The sequence below is a fragment of the Rhagoletis zephyria genome, unplaced genomic scaffold (assembly GCF_001687245.7).
Source record: "Rhagoletis zephyria isolate East Lansing unplaced genomic scaffold, Rhagoletis_zephyria_1.1 Rzeph_scaffold_01389, whole genome shotgun sequence".
In the NCBI taxonomy this organism is placed as follows: Eukaryota; Metazoa; Arthropoda; class Insecta; order Diptera; family Tephritidae; genus Rhagoletis; species Rhagoletis zephyria.
In genome coordinates this window covers 116,579-129,912 of record NW_016158473.1, presented here as the reverse complement: position 1 = coordinate 129,912, position 13,334 = coordinate 116,579, and the positions used below count along the sequence as shown (strand labels likewise).

General features: G+C 37.8%; 1 protein-coding gene across 2 annotated transcripts; it reads left to right on the top strand.

Annotated features, from left to right (window-relative positions):
- Positions 1-565: 565 nt before the first annotated feature.
- PEK (pancreatic eIF-2alpha kinase) lies at positions 566-13,216 on the top strand. Of its 2 annotated transcripts, XM_017617315.1 has the most exons (6): positions 566-1,045; positions 6,662-7,011; positions 8,094-8,449; positions 9,304-9,483; positions 9,549-10,559; positions 10,882-13,215. In XM_017617315.1, the coding sequence occupies exons 1-6, from the start codon at positions 816-818 to the stop codon at positions 12,361-12,363; spliced, it is 3,609 nt and encodes a 1,202-aa protein (XP_017472804.1). In that variant the 5' UTR covers positions 566-815; the 3' UTR covers positions 12,364-13,215. The 2 variants fall into 2 exon arrangements, with proteins under 2 accessions (XP_017472804.1, XP_017472805.1); XM_017617316.1 differs by lacking the exon at positions 8,094-8,449 and having other exon boundaries at positions 6,662-7,367; positions 10,882-13,216.
- The last annotated feature ends 118 nt before the right edge of the window (positions 13,217-13,334 follow it).

Sequence of the window (13,334 nt, the reverse complement as noted above, 5' to 3'; positions counted from 1 at the left end):
TAAAACACAAGGTGCGGCTGACTACTAAAGCCCACCCGAAGTCGGTTTTTTTTGGTAAAAATTACTTGTTAAATATTTAAAAAATTTCCATAACAAAATTATGCCTTTCCTTTAAATTAGTCGAATTTACTGGAACTATTTTTGAAATCAATCCCAAAAATATCATCTTTCCAAACGTACCCTTAATGTAGCCGAGCGGANTGGTAAAAATTACTTGTTAAATATTTAAAAAATTTCCATAACAAAATTATGCCTTTCCTTTAAATTAATCGAATTTACTGGAACTATCCCAAAAATATCATCTTTCCAAACGTACCCTTAATGTAGCCGAGCGGAAAAAGGAAATTTATGCCACCTGATCATTTTGACAGTTCTTTCACAGCTGTCATTGCAAAAGTTTGTGGTTGGACGTATTGTTTTCGTCGTTGTGGCCTTTATTAGATATTTAATTAATTTCTACCTATAAAATAGACATACAATTGTGCATAATTTGTATTCAGAATTTAAATTTCCCGCTGTGGAATTTGTGGTATACAAAACTCGATTACCGGTAAAGCTAAAGTAATGCAGCAAAGAGCACTGTCGTTGTTGGGTGCTCCACGCTTTTCTCTTTCACCTATCCCATTATCAAAGAACGCTATTCAGTTCACATTAATCATTTCCTTTTGCGGTTCGTGTACGCGTCGCTTAAGTTGCATTTAGTCCGTGGTCGTTTGTGGTGTGAGCATTCTGCTGCCACACACTGCGCTGCGTTGACCACGCAGTCGACGCTTAGTTCGATCACTTGTGGCCACTGCGGCTTCACACCTTATAATATGGATATTCAGAACGATTTGAACATAATTAGGAAGTATCGTAAATCATTATTCCATCTCACCATGATAACCTCCATTGTTGCTGCTGCCACAATAACTAATGTCTTGGGAAGTGCCAGTGTTGAGAGTGCGAAAGAAATAGATGAACAACCTATGTTGCAGTTGGATCGTCGTCCTGCTGCTATACCCTACTGCGATGATGATAACCCAGATATCACCATTTCTCGAAGGTAAGCGAATTGTGAATTTGCAATTGCAATCACTTGCAGTTACTTGGTAGTTACATAGTACACAGTAGGTATGTGTATATCGAATATTCGAAACTATTCTCGAAATTTCTATGTTCATTACGTGACTCTTGTTAGTGGTTTTCGTAAATTTTCAGTTAATTTTTTAATAGAAGCCCAACTTGGCATTATAATTGTTATTAAATAAGGCCTTCGACTGCTTGAAACAGAGTTCTCAAACATTCCCGTAGGTTTAAATGTAGTTTGTCTTGCTATCTCAAATAAAAATGTTTCGACGAAAGTAGTAATAAATTAAGAACTGGGTAGCCTGTCTATAAAACCACAAAAATGAAGTGTTTCTTGTATCTATACAAATACCGCGTTGTACTGATAAGATGAAATGGGTCTGAGAAAACATTTTCGCATTTATCAATAAAATTGCACATGTTTATATGTATGCTAATATCATTACTTTTATTAAATCTATATAATCTTTAAAAGGAATTTGAAAACATGTATTTAAGCCTCTTGCTGATTACTACTTTATATGAAAAGAAAGATCACTTGGAAAAAAGATCAACCAGGGGATATTTAGTGGTATAGCAAATTAGAGCATATACCATATATTTATTATAATATTGTTTCTGAAGTCATGCATAGAGTTAGAATTATAAAAAGGCATAATTCAAATACACACATACTTAATTTCACAAGTAACGTCAGCGCCAGTGAAATTGCGCGACATTGACGCCGGCAGAGGCTTTAGAGAAATTATATTACCTTCAGCGATTCCACATTTCTCTTCCCTATTTTATTTTTCATATCTTGCTATGCGCATGTTCATTCTTGCTTGGTTTTGTTGTTTGCCTTCTTTTTGCGATTGATTTCATTCCAAACATTGGAGTGAACAGCTGACCAGTCCCGGCTCCAACGACCTTATTAGCGTATATATGTATTTGAGAAGATACTGCACCTACAAGCAAAGGCTGCGGCTTTCGAGCTGATGTGGTCTTTTGCAATTTGATGATATATGTAGGTACAAGAGACGCAAAGAATGAGAGAATGCTATCGCTGATGATTTGGATAGGGCTGCTAACATTTCATATGCTTCTTACCGGCTTTTTCGAGTCTGCGCCGAAAAGGGGCTGGTATTTTGGCGCGCTTTTGCTTTATGTTTCTGTTCTGCAAAGAAATGGAAGCATGAACTAGTTGTCTTTAAGTACTTGTGCGTACGAACTTATGCATGCATATTAATGAACCCACAAATATGAGTCATCATTGTTTATATTGATAGTACAGAGGCATATGTACAGTGACGGGCAAAACTGTAACATGGTGTAACACTTTTTACTTCAGTCATCGCTATCTTTCCAAGTTCTAACGACTTTCATACTATTGTTGTATGTTATTATTGGTACACCTGCACTTTCTCTATCATAATTATTTGAAGTCAATCCAACAACAATAAAACCAGCAGACAAAAATGTAAATTAAGGCAGATGTTACAGTTTTGCACTCATATATTTTTAAGAACTTTATAACAATTTTAACGAGAAACAAGAACTACTAACACAATGTTCAGTACCCTTTTGCTTGTTTTAGTTACTGGGTGCGATTTGGCATATCTTATTTTTATACCCGAGCGCACTTGTGCACAAGGGTATATTAATTTTGTTCACATAACGGTTGTTTGTAACAGCTAAAATGAATCGAGATAGATATAGACAAATGTACACATAAATGATCAGGATGAAAAAAGAAATCGATTAAGCCATGTCTGTCTGTCCGTCCGTCTGTCCGTCTGTCCGCCTGTCCGTACAAAATCTTCGATAAATCAGTAAATANTACTTCTTCAATAAATTACAATACAGAAAAAAGTCATCTGACTTCCAACTAAGTAAAAAATAACTGTAAAATGCAAAACTGAGAGAAGTGCAAAACTGTAACGTTTGCCTTAATTTACATTTTTGTCTGCTGGGTTTTTTATTGTTGTTGTATTGACTTCAAATCGTTATGAGAGAGGGAGCAGGGATGTACCAACAAGAATATACAACAAAAGGATGAAAGTCGTTAGAACTTGGAAGCATAGCGGTGAGTGAATTAAAAAGTCTTACACCATGTTACAGTTTTGCTCGTCACTGTAGGTAGAGTATTAAGATGAGAGTCTGATGCAATTATGAATAGCGTGAGTTGCGCTTTGTCTTAGCTATTTATACTTTTATTTTGTTTAGTTGTATTGAGAAAACTTAAAAATATTGTAAGGGTTATCAGAGAAACGGAGGCGCTAGGTTGCGAGCTGCATTAGTTACGCAACAAATGTTGCTAGCAATCGAACCATATTTGCAAGCGTAAATTAAGTCTATGAGTAATAAGATACTAACCTCGTTATCATAATGCCATGCAACAGTTTTAATGACTTAACAAATGATGTAGATGCCAATAGATTTTTAACCGACTTCAAAAAAAAGAGAAGGTTATCAATTCGTCGCGAGGAAAGGTGTTACTTCACAGATGCCCCATGCTAATTTTGTTTAAATCTGATCATTGGATCATGAAGAAATTAACGAGAGTCTTAACTTCTTATATGAGAATCTAATTTCGGTTTTATTTTTTTGTTTAAAAAATATTTGTCAGAATAACACGACTGTTGTTAAAACAACAAAATATATTTAAAACAAGTAATTTTTAAGCAAAAAACAAAACGGACTTCGATTCTCATATAAAAAGTTAAGATTATCATTAATTTCTTCATGATCCAATTGATCGGATTTAAACAAAATAACCTGTGAGGTAACACCTTGCCTTTAAAAAAAAGAGTTATAGAAATGGTTACCGCGGTCCAAAGTTATGCGGTAACATAAATAAAAAAATATATCCGGCGAATTGATAACCTTCTCCTTTTAGGTCTTGGTCTTCACAATAAATCATTTCCTCGCGCTGTCGGTAGATTCAACTAACACCAACGAGTCAAATTGCACTCATTCTAGAGATGGTTAGCTCTACAATACCAGAATGACTCTGAGACATTCCTTCGAACATATCTAGCCCGCGCGGACATTGAACAAAACGCCGGATCATGGCCATGCAGCTTTTGCCGAAGGAATATTCACGAGACCCCGACCTCAATGCGTTGAACGATCTGAAGTAACTACGACACCACAGGAATTTGAGTAGTTCATAGAAATCGTGCCAGTACGATCATCTGTTAGGTACGCATACCGGGACATCCACTGGGCCATCAGCTTACGCAACAAAAGTGGCAGCAAGGAAAGTATTATTGTATCATCCCACGTGTCACAAAATACAGGTCACTATCTCGCTGCTGCAGATTAATTGTATATAACGTTCTGCAAAGAAAAGTTAGAGAGATAACAATTTTCATACAGGAGACAAATTATATTTCAGCTCCAGCCCTCAGCAGCGGGACGAGAACAACATCCTCTAAGAACCGTTGTCTTTACATGGTCAAATCTCTTCGCTACCAGCTGTTACTGGGTGCGTACATAGAAACCTTACTCGTGACTGTCAAGACGATTGTACGGGTGGTGGTGAACTACGCTGCGCCACTATTACTACAAACACAGTTAATTAGTCGACATAATAAAGTTTACTAAATTAACGAATCGCAAAAACCTGGCCAATTCTGATGGCGAAGTGTGATAAGCAGCGTTTCTAAGCTACATTTGGAGCACTAAATTCAAAATACATAAGATGAAGCTCACAGTTTTATACCTCAGCAAAAGAAGATTTCATAGCTTTTTATTACGTTCCTTTTATTAACTCGGGATGTAACTATGTAATATTGATGCGCCTAAAAGATGCAGCGATTTCTATTCTCAAGTTACATACCTGATGACAGTACGAATGGCAATTATAATAGGGAGGTTTTAGTTCTTTAAACTATAATTTTATTATTGTACTATGCATAGACTGATTTCATTATCAACAAGCCAATTCCTGTTTAATTGGTGTCTGTCGGGAATTAAAAGGGCATGTTGTTGTTTTTGTTGTAATAGCATACAAATTCCACAAAGAGTTTTTGGAAAATGCTCTTGAGTGATCAGATATACATAAATAGAGTCGATCCGGTTACATAGAACCAAGGCACATTAAACAGGTAGTATCAGTAGAGCAAAAACAACATTTGCGTGTATTTTGTTGTTGCTTCTGGTATCGAAAGTGTCAAAAACTGTTCTGAATTTTTTCTTCTAAATCAAAGCGTGCCATGTGAAATACAAAAAATTATAAAAAATAAAAAATTGAAATTGGAAAAAATAAAAATTGTTGCAACTTTCTTTCCTAGTAAATTTGTTTGCTTCTCGAAGCATTGATCCATCCTTTACAAGGGCCAGTAATCAGCGGTTGTGCTGCTGAGTTGGGCGAACGTTCCAAAAGCTGCTATTCAATCGCTTGTTTTGTATGGAAAAAGGTTTCACATGCAAATGGATTTTAACAATTCAGAATTTTTGTGAGAAAAAATTAAAAATATTTGACATTTTCGAGACCAAATAATTTGAAAATAAATCAAATCAGCTGCTCTACTGATACTACCTGTTCAATGTACCTTGCATAGAACTGACTGTGTGGTAACCATTGATAGGAAAGGCAAGGCCGCTTATCTAGACTGGCGTTGGTCTTGAGTTCATAGTACACATATACAATGTATTTTTGTATGGAGATAAACATTTGTACATANGAACTGACTGTGTGGTAACCATTGATAGGAAAGGCAAGGCCGCTTATCTAGACTGGCGTTGGTCTTGAGTTCATAGTACACATATACAATGTATTTTTGTATGGAGATAAACATTTGTACATACCCTGCAGAAAATCTGACTAGCTCAGAACTAGACCCTTTGCCGACATTACTTGTTCTAGCTCAATACCCAAGCAATGCTTTCAACTGTCCAGTTTTACACGGCGATGTCCTTGGCGATGGCAATTGTTGGCCAGTGTTACTTTGCCATCAGTTTTTAACCGGTTCCGCTTCGGACAGTTTCGTTTTTTTTTTTTTTAAAAAAACGCATTTGAGATTCGATATTTGGATATTTTTTACGTTTTTTCTTTTCTTTTACAGATTCCATTTTTGTTACATATTTTATTAAAACAAAAAATAAATTGTAAGCTGCACGCAACAATTTCAAATCATTAAATTTGAAAACTCGCTATTTGAATTCGCGACCAACGATGGTTGAGTCGGAGTTTTCGCGCTGAGCTACTTTCGTATTGTACGAGTAGTGAGCATTTGCACAATACCATCAAAAGTTTCAACTGTACCGCTCTGCATTCCTTTTGCACTAGTTCAGAGATAGTTCTGATATATATAGTTCGGAACTAGCGCTTTGTCAGACTGTCTCTAAATTTCACTGCATACATACCGTATGTATGCAAATAAATACTTACATACATATGTATGTGCTAATCCAAAAGTTAAACAGCTAAACAAACAAATAAATGTTTCAGATTACCGAAAATAGCGAGTGTTTTTTGTACTTTATTTATTTGCATACATATATTCGTTTATTTAGATTTTAGGTCTTTTGAATACCACCCCTCTGCGAAATTAATTGTACAAACGTTTCTTTCAAAATATGAATAAAAAACTTCCCACTCTTTCAGACTCTTGTACATAACCACGCTGGACGGACGCTTGTCAGCGCTTGATGTCGGTAAAGGCGGTAAACTACGTTGGAGTGTGCCAACCGGTCCGGGGCCACTCATATCGTCAAGCATTCACCGCCTTGAATTGACCAACAATGGACAATTTGTGCGTATGATACCATCACTGAGTGGTGGTATCTATAAATTTGATGGTGAATCTATTGATCCGATACCTATAACCACCGAAAATTTGCTCAGTTCTTCGGCGAAATTCTCTGATGATCTGGTAATTTCGGGTGGCAAGGAGACCCGCACCTATGGTGTGTCTTTGCGTACTGGACAACTATTATACGAATGTTCCATGCATGGTTGTATCAATTCGACAGATGTCAGGGAGGCGGCTTTGAATGATGAAGAAAATAGTAGAAATACTGTTGGTGGCCAGGAGAAAATGGAACATGATGCACTTATTGACGATGTAATGGTTGTGCGTCGTCAAACACAAACCGTACGAGCTGTGGAGTCACGTACCGGTGTTGAACGTTGGAATTTTAGCGTTGGTCAGCATGAATTGAATATTATTAAGCCAGCTGAGTGTCACGATCGTCCATATAGTGACATGGATATGGCTATGTTAGATCTGGATATAAGAGTGGTGGTGCCAGAGGGTGTTATCTGTGCGTTCAGCAAGTCAAATCCGAATGTAATGCTGTGGAAATATAAGGTATGTATCTATGTAGGTTAATAAGCAAGCAATCAAGAGTTGACATTAGGGCAGGGGCTATCCGGTTAATATCTCTTCATTTGGTTATCTGGATTTTTCAATCAGATATTCGAACAGTTATCGGGATTGTCCGGATAGTCAAAGAATCAGGATAAAACGCCCAGCCCTAGGTAACCTACAAGAGAGAAATAGGAGGGTTGTTCCCTTAAATTGCACATATTCTAGAAAACTTCGAAAGTGTTGAAATTTCGTGTGAACTGTGAAAATTTCTACTAAAATCACTCAAACGAGTTTATGGAGAATTAATCCAACCAATTTATTTTTCTTGTGAAAAATTGAGTAGTCCACTTGCAAAGTGCGCTATGTAAAGTTTTTTCGATTTTTAGTTTTTGGTGGATTACGTACCAGTATTTAAAGTAGTTTCATGTCCACTAACAACACAGTGGGAAATCTTCTTATATTCTGAAAAAATAGCATAAAATGTTAACTCTTCTTCCAAAAGTCGCTATCATACTTATTTATAAACTTTCAAAAGTATCCATCTTCTGATGAACCTAAAAAACTGCTTTAGGTCGTGTAGGCTGTTAATGTTATCTTATGTCATGGTATGTTATGTTATAATTTTATAAGGCTCTTATTTATCCAAATTTTCAGGTAATAATAAAAAAGATTCAATTTAAANGTCTTTGCGTACTGGACAACTATTATACGAATGTTCCATGCATGGTTGTATCAATTCGACAGATGTCAGGGAGGCGGCTTTGAATGATGAAGAAAATAGTAGAAATACTGTTGGTGGCCAGGAGAAAATGGAACATGATGCACTTATTGACGATGTAATGGTTGTGCGTCGTCAAACACAAACCGTACGAGCTGTGGAGTCACGTACCGGTGTTGAACGTTGGAATTTTAGCGTTGGTCAGCATGAATTGAATATTATTAAGCCAGCTGAGTGTCACGATCGTCCATATAGTGACATGGATATGGCTATGTTAGATCTGGATATAAGAGTGGTGGTGCCAGAGGGTGTTATCTGTGCGTTCAGCAAGTCAAATCCGAATGTAATGCTGTGGAAATATAAGGTATGTATCTATGTAGGTTAATAAGCAAGCAATCAAGAGTTGACATTAGGGCAGGGGCTATCCGGTTAATATCTCTTCATTTGGTTATCTGGATTTTTCAATCAGATATTCGAACAGTTATCGGGATTGTCCGGATAGTCAAAGAATCAGGATAAAACGCCCAGCCCTAGGTAACCTACAAGAGAGAAATAGGAGGGTTGTTCCCTTAAATTGCACAAATTCTAGAAAACTTCGAAAGTGTTGAAATTTCGTGTGAACTGTGAAAATTTCTACTAAAATCACTCAAACGAGTTTATGGAGAATTAATCCAACCAATTTATTTTTCTTGTGAAAAATTGAGTAGTCCACTTGCAAAGTGCGCTATGTAAAGTTTTTTCGATTTTTAGTTTTTGGTGGATTACGTACCAGTATTTAAAGTAGTTTCATGTCCACTAACAACACAGTGGGAAATCTTCTTATATTCTGAAAAAATAGCATAAAATGTTAACTCTTCTTCCAAAAGTCGCTATCATACTTATTTATAAACTTTCAAAAGTATCCATCTTCTGATGAACCTAAAAAACTGCTTTAGGTCGTGTAGGCTGTTAATGTTATCTTATGTCATGGTATGTTATGTTATAATTTTATAAGGCTCTTATTTATCCAAATTTTCAGGTAATAATAAAAAAGATTCAATTTAAACGTTACTTGATGTCGTAGTCGTTTTTTTTCAAATTTATGGCTTTCCATTATAAAATCACATAACGCTGTTTGCNATGTCGTAGTCGTTTTTTTCAAAGTTATGGCTTTCCATTATAAAATCACATAACGCTGTTTGCAAGTGGACTACTCAATTATTTACTTAATTCTTTTAGTTCGATCATCCCATTGTGAGCGGTTGGAAACTTAGTGCCGATGATGAACTAGAAATGATAGATATGTTCAGCTCAGCTCAGTGGATGTGGGATCACGAAGAGAACATATTTGAACCACCCATAAATGCTATGAGTCCTGCAATTTATCTGGGCATGTACGATAAACAGTTGTATATTCAGGTATTTTATTTATTTTTTCTCATATATTCGCCTACATATTATTTATAACCGTTGCTATATTTCAGGAATCTGTTAACTTGCGTCGCGAAATCGATGATCAGTCTAATTTATATTCTCATCTGACTACGGACTCAACAATGCCTATAATACCTTGGCGTCCCATACCAGCCAGCAGCAACTCATTGGCCATACTTAAGAATGATAAAGTCATAACAGATGGAAGCAAGCCAGATTCTTCGCATGAAGTTGCTGTGCTTCCGAACGCCAATAATGCAGTGCAGGGCAATGAGTTAGTACCCTATGAGGTAGAAAAATTTGCAGTGGCCGCAAAATCAGTGCTTAACGGCTCGGAGTTTGTAAATGGTAATGGGTTCTATTTATATGCGCGTGAAGATTCGAAAATAGAAGATGAAAATGCGCATTGTGAACCCGATGGGGAAGAGAATGAGGAGGATGGAGAGGATGAAGAGGAAGATTTAGGAAACAGTGGTGATGGTGATGCAGCTGGCACAGGTGCAAATCGTACTAATCGCACAGTAAGCGATGATTTGGGCTTTAGCCTAGACGATATCGATGCACCAGTCAAGGTAGTGATACTATCCCTGTGGTTCTGGTGGAAGGAAGTGGTAGTGATTGCATTGACCACGGCAGTGTTGGTCAATCTATTTATAGGGCAACGTCAGCGACAAGAGGTATTGGTGATTGAACGTCATGTGCCGGTGCCAACCGCCTATGAGGCCACCGAACAGTCAACAGTCGCGCTATTGGGGCCCACAAATGTTGCGGTAAATGGCAATGCTAATGGATCCGTCAACGTCCATCGTTCACTTTCGGAGTCTACCTCCTGCTCGGGTGATAATTTCATTTCGCGATTTCAGAGTGACTTCGATTTGATGCGCTGCCTAGGACGAGGTGGCTTTGGTGTTGTCTTCGAGGCGAAGAACAAATTAGATGATTGCAAATACGCTGTGAAGCGTATTACATTGCCCAATAAGAAAGAATCGCGTGATCGTGTAATGCGAGAAGTGAAAACCTTAGCCAACTGCGAACACCAGAATATTGTGCGCTACTTTCAGGTCAGTTTATAGCGCAATTATTATATGTGACCTGGTCTACGAAAAGGGAGCTTACGTTTGAAAACTAGTTTTCTGTGAAAAAGCTGTTAAAAGTAAGCAACTCGTTTCGTTTACTCGTTTTTACTCTTCTTTCTCTACATTTTTAGTACACTTCTAAGCAAGTTAGGATTTTCTGCTTTTCACCACGTGAAAAAGCATCTCATCTTCCATCCGAATCAACCAAAAAAGAAAATTGATTTTTTGACACCTAAGCCCCCTTTCCGTAGACCAGGTCACATATATATTTCTGACACTTAATACAAACTGATCTTTTGCTCTGCAGGCTTGGGTCGAGACACCACCACCAGGCTGGCAAGAGGAGGAGGATAGTAAGTGGTTAGCGCACGAAATGTCGATGTCCATACAAATTGAAACGCCCGATGGCACAACACTGCCCTCATTCGATAATGTGCCATCGGCTCAAATCCCACCGAGACGTCAGCTGCAGGTTGAGCGTAAACGTCAACTACTCTCTTGGATGTCAAGCTTGAATAATACTGATTGTGGATCTGATAAAGAGCACAACAACTGCATTGACGAAGATGACGATGACGATTCGTGTATTGTATTCCGCTCAGAGTCACAGTCGCGGGCGTTGAAGGGAAGAGACGACAGTGAAAGTGACAGCGAAATCTTAGTTGGAAGCAAAAATTGCATTGCCAAGAGAGACCAGCAAGAAAACGGCAATAGGGCGCAAACAAATGCCTTTTCAATTGACATTCATTCCAATTCGTTTGACTTGAGTTTGCAAAAGAACGGCAAGAATATCGATTACACACAACTGTCCGATTCCTTTCAGATTGAATTTGTGCGCTCCGCAAACGGCGACGAATCAAACGGTGATAGTGGCTGCGATGGCCAAGCAAATGGCGATGTATGGACTTCCAGAGATGCAGACCGTTCGTTTAATGGTAGCAGTTACAAAGCGAGCTCCAAGTCCAAACAACGCCCCAATTCCTTAGAGCTCGGCAACATTTCCGTAAATATAGACAACAACAACAGTTGCAAGGCATTAATGCCAGCCGTCGCAGTGCTGTCCACACCGAAGCCACAGCAAAACAAAGTATACCTGTACATACAAATGCAACTTTGTCGCAAAGAGAGCTTGCGCGACTGGTTGCGCGAAAATCGCTGTGAGTCGCGCCAAAGTCAAATTGCCAGTATTTTCCATCAAATCGTCGATGCAGTCGACTATGTGCATTTGAAGGGACTTATACATCGCGACCTTAAACCCAGCAACATTTTCTTCTCCCAAGATGGCCAAATCAAAATCGGTGACTTCGGTCTCGTCACCGATATGTCCGACATACCGAATATGGTGACAAAGTGTGGCGACACCACTGGGCTACCTTCATGTGCGCGCCATACGCAACAGGTTGGCACACACCTGTACATGTCGCCAGAGCAGCTGCGTGGCCAGCACTATGATTTCAAAGTTGATATCTACTCGCTTGGCCTGATCTTCTTTGAGTTGCTTGTGTTCTTTGGCACCGAAATGGAACGTATTAAAACTCTGCGCAATCTCAGAGATGGCAGCTATCCACAAGAGTTTCCGCTGGCTTTCCCCAAAGAGCACGAGCTGCTTAAGTTGATGTTGTCCAAGTTACCCGCCGAACGGCCAGCGACGGCAGAGCTCAAACTGAAGTTGCTCGACATACTTAAGTGGCCTGATATTACAGTGGGCGATGGTGATCCTGTGTCGTTGGTGGCAGCGGCTGCTCGTCGTTATAGCCGAAGTCGAACATTTAGCACTAGTGGTGCGTGAAGATTATATAAGGAACACATTTTATTTTTTACTTTAATCGAAGATGTCATACATATTTTGATTGTCCGTCTAGTTAGTTAGTTTTTAAGTTAATGTAATCATTAGTTATACGAATAATTCTATTGCGAAATACATAAGGATTTAGAAAACTCGGAAAACAACCTGAATGCTTTTAAGCAAAGTAAAGAAATTCGAGATTGCAGTTCAACTCAAAAATAATATTGTATTTTTAACGAAGAGTATAGTGGTACAACTGTTTAATTTTCGTCTGATTTGACAATTTGTCCAAAAACTCATAAAGTTAATTAGTTTTATAGATGTATGTGCGTGTATACGTGAATGCATGCGTTGTTGTGCTATTTAATTGTTTTTGTAGTTAGATATTGTAGTTTTATAAATGCTGCGCCATTAAATTTTACATTTATAAGTTGAAGGAGAAGCACGAAGACGGCATTAGCAATTTATCCATCCTTAAATGCATACTTAAAAACATAAAACAAACAAAAGTATTACTTTTACGAAAAATATATTCCTTTTATGGAAGTACGAAGATAGTCGCTGCGGTTATTTCGAATTATTTAACGGTAGAGTAACTGCAATCTATGAAGATAATCATTTTCATTTATTTGCGTAGCATAATAACATTTTTAATCGGATCTTGACTTGTGCCAAATATGGTGAAGTATTAGTTTAAGCGATTTCCTATTAAGGTGGAGAAGCACTTTCACTGTCCTATACAATAATTAGAAAAAGAAGAGCAATAAAGACGCGAATGATTTGATATAAGAAATATTAGTATTTGATTACCAACAGATAACCATGTTTATGTAAAAAATATTTATATGATCCCAATAATAACAAGTAAGAAAGTCTAAGTTCGGGCGGAGCCGAACATTAAATACCCGGCGCAAGTATTAAATATATGTTTTCCACCTTTCCGAAAGCTACCGCTACATGATAAGCCGGGGTGT

Coding starts and splice junctions, on each gene's coding strand:
- PEK (XM_017617316.1), top strand. CDS start 816: ATGGATATTCAGAACGATTTGAACATAATTAGGAAGTATCGTAAATCA. Junction 1,046..6,661: donor GATATCACCATTTCTCGAAG/GTAAGCGAATTG, acceptor CCACTCTTTCAG/ACTCTTGTACATAACCACGC. Junction 10,560..10,881: donor ATATTGTGCGCTACTTTCAG/GTCAGTTTATAG, acceptor TTTGCTCTGCAG/GCTTGGGTCGAGACACCACC.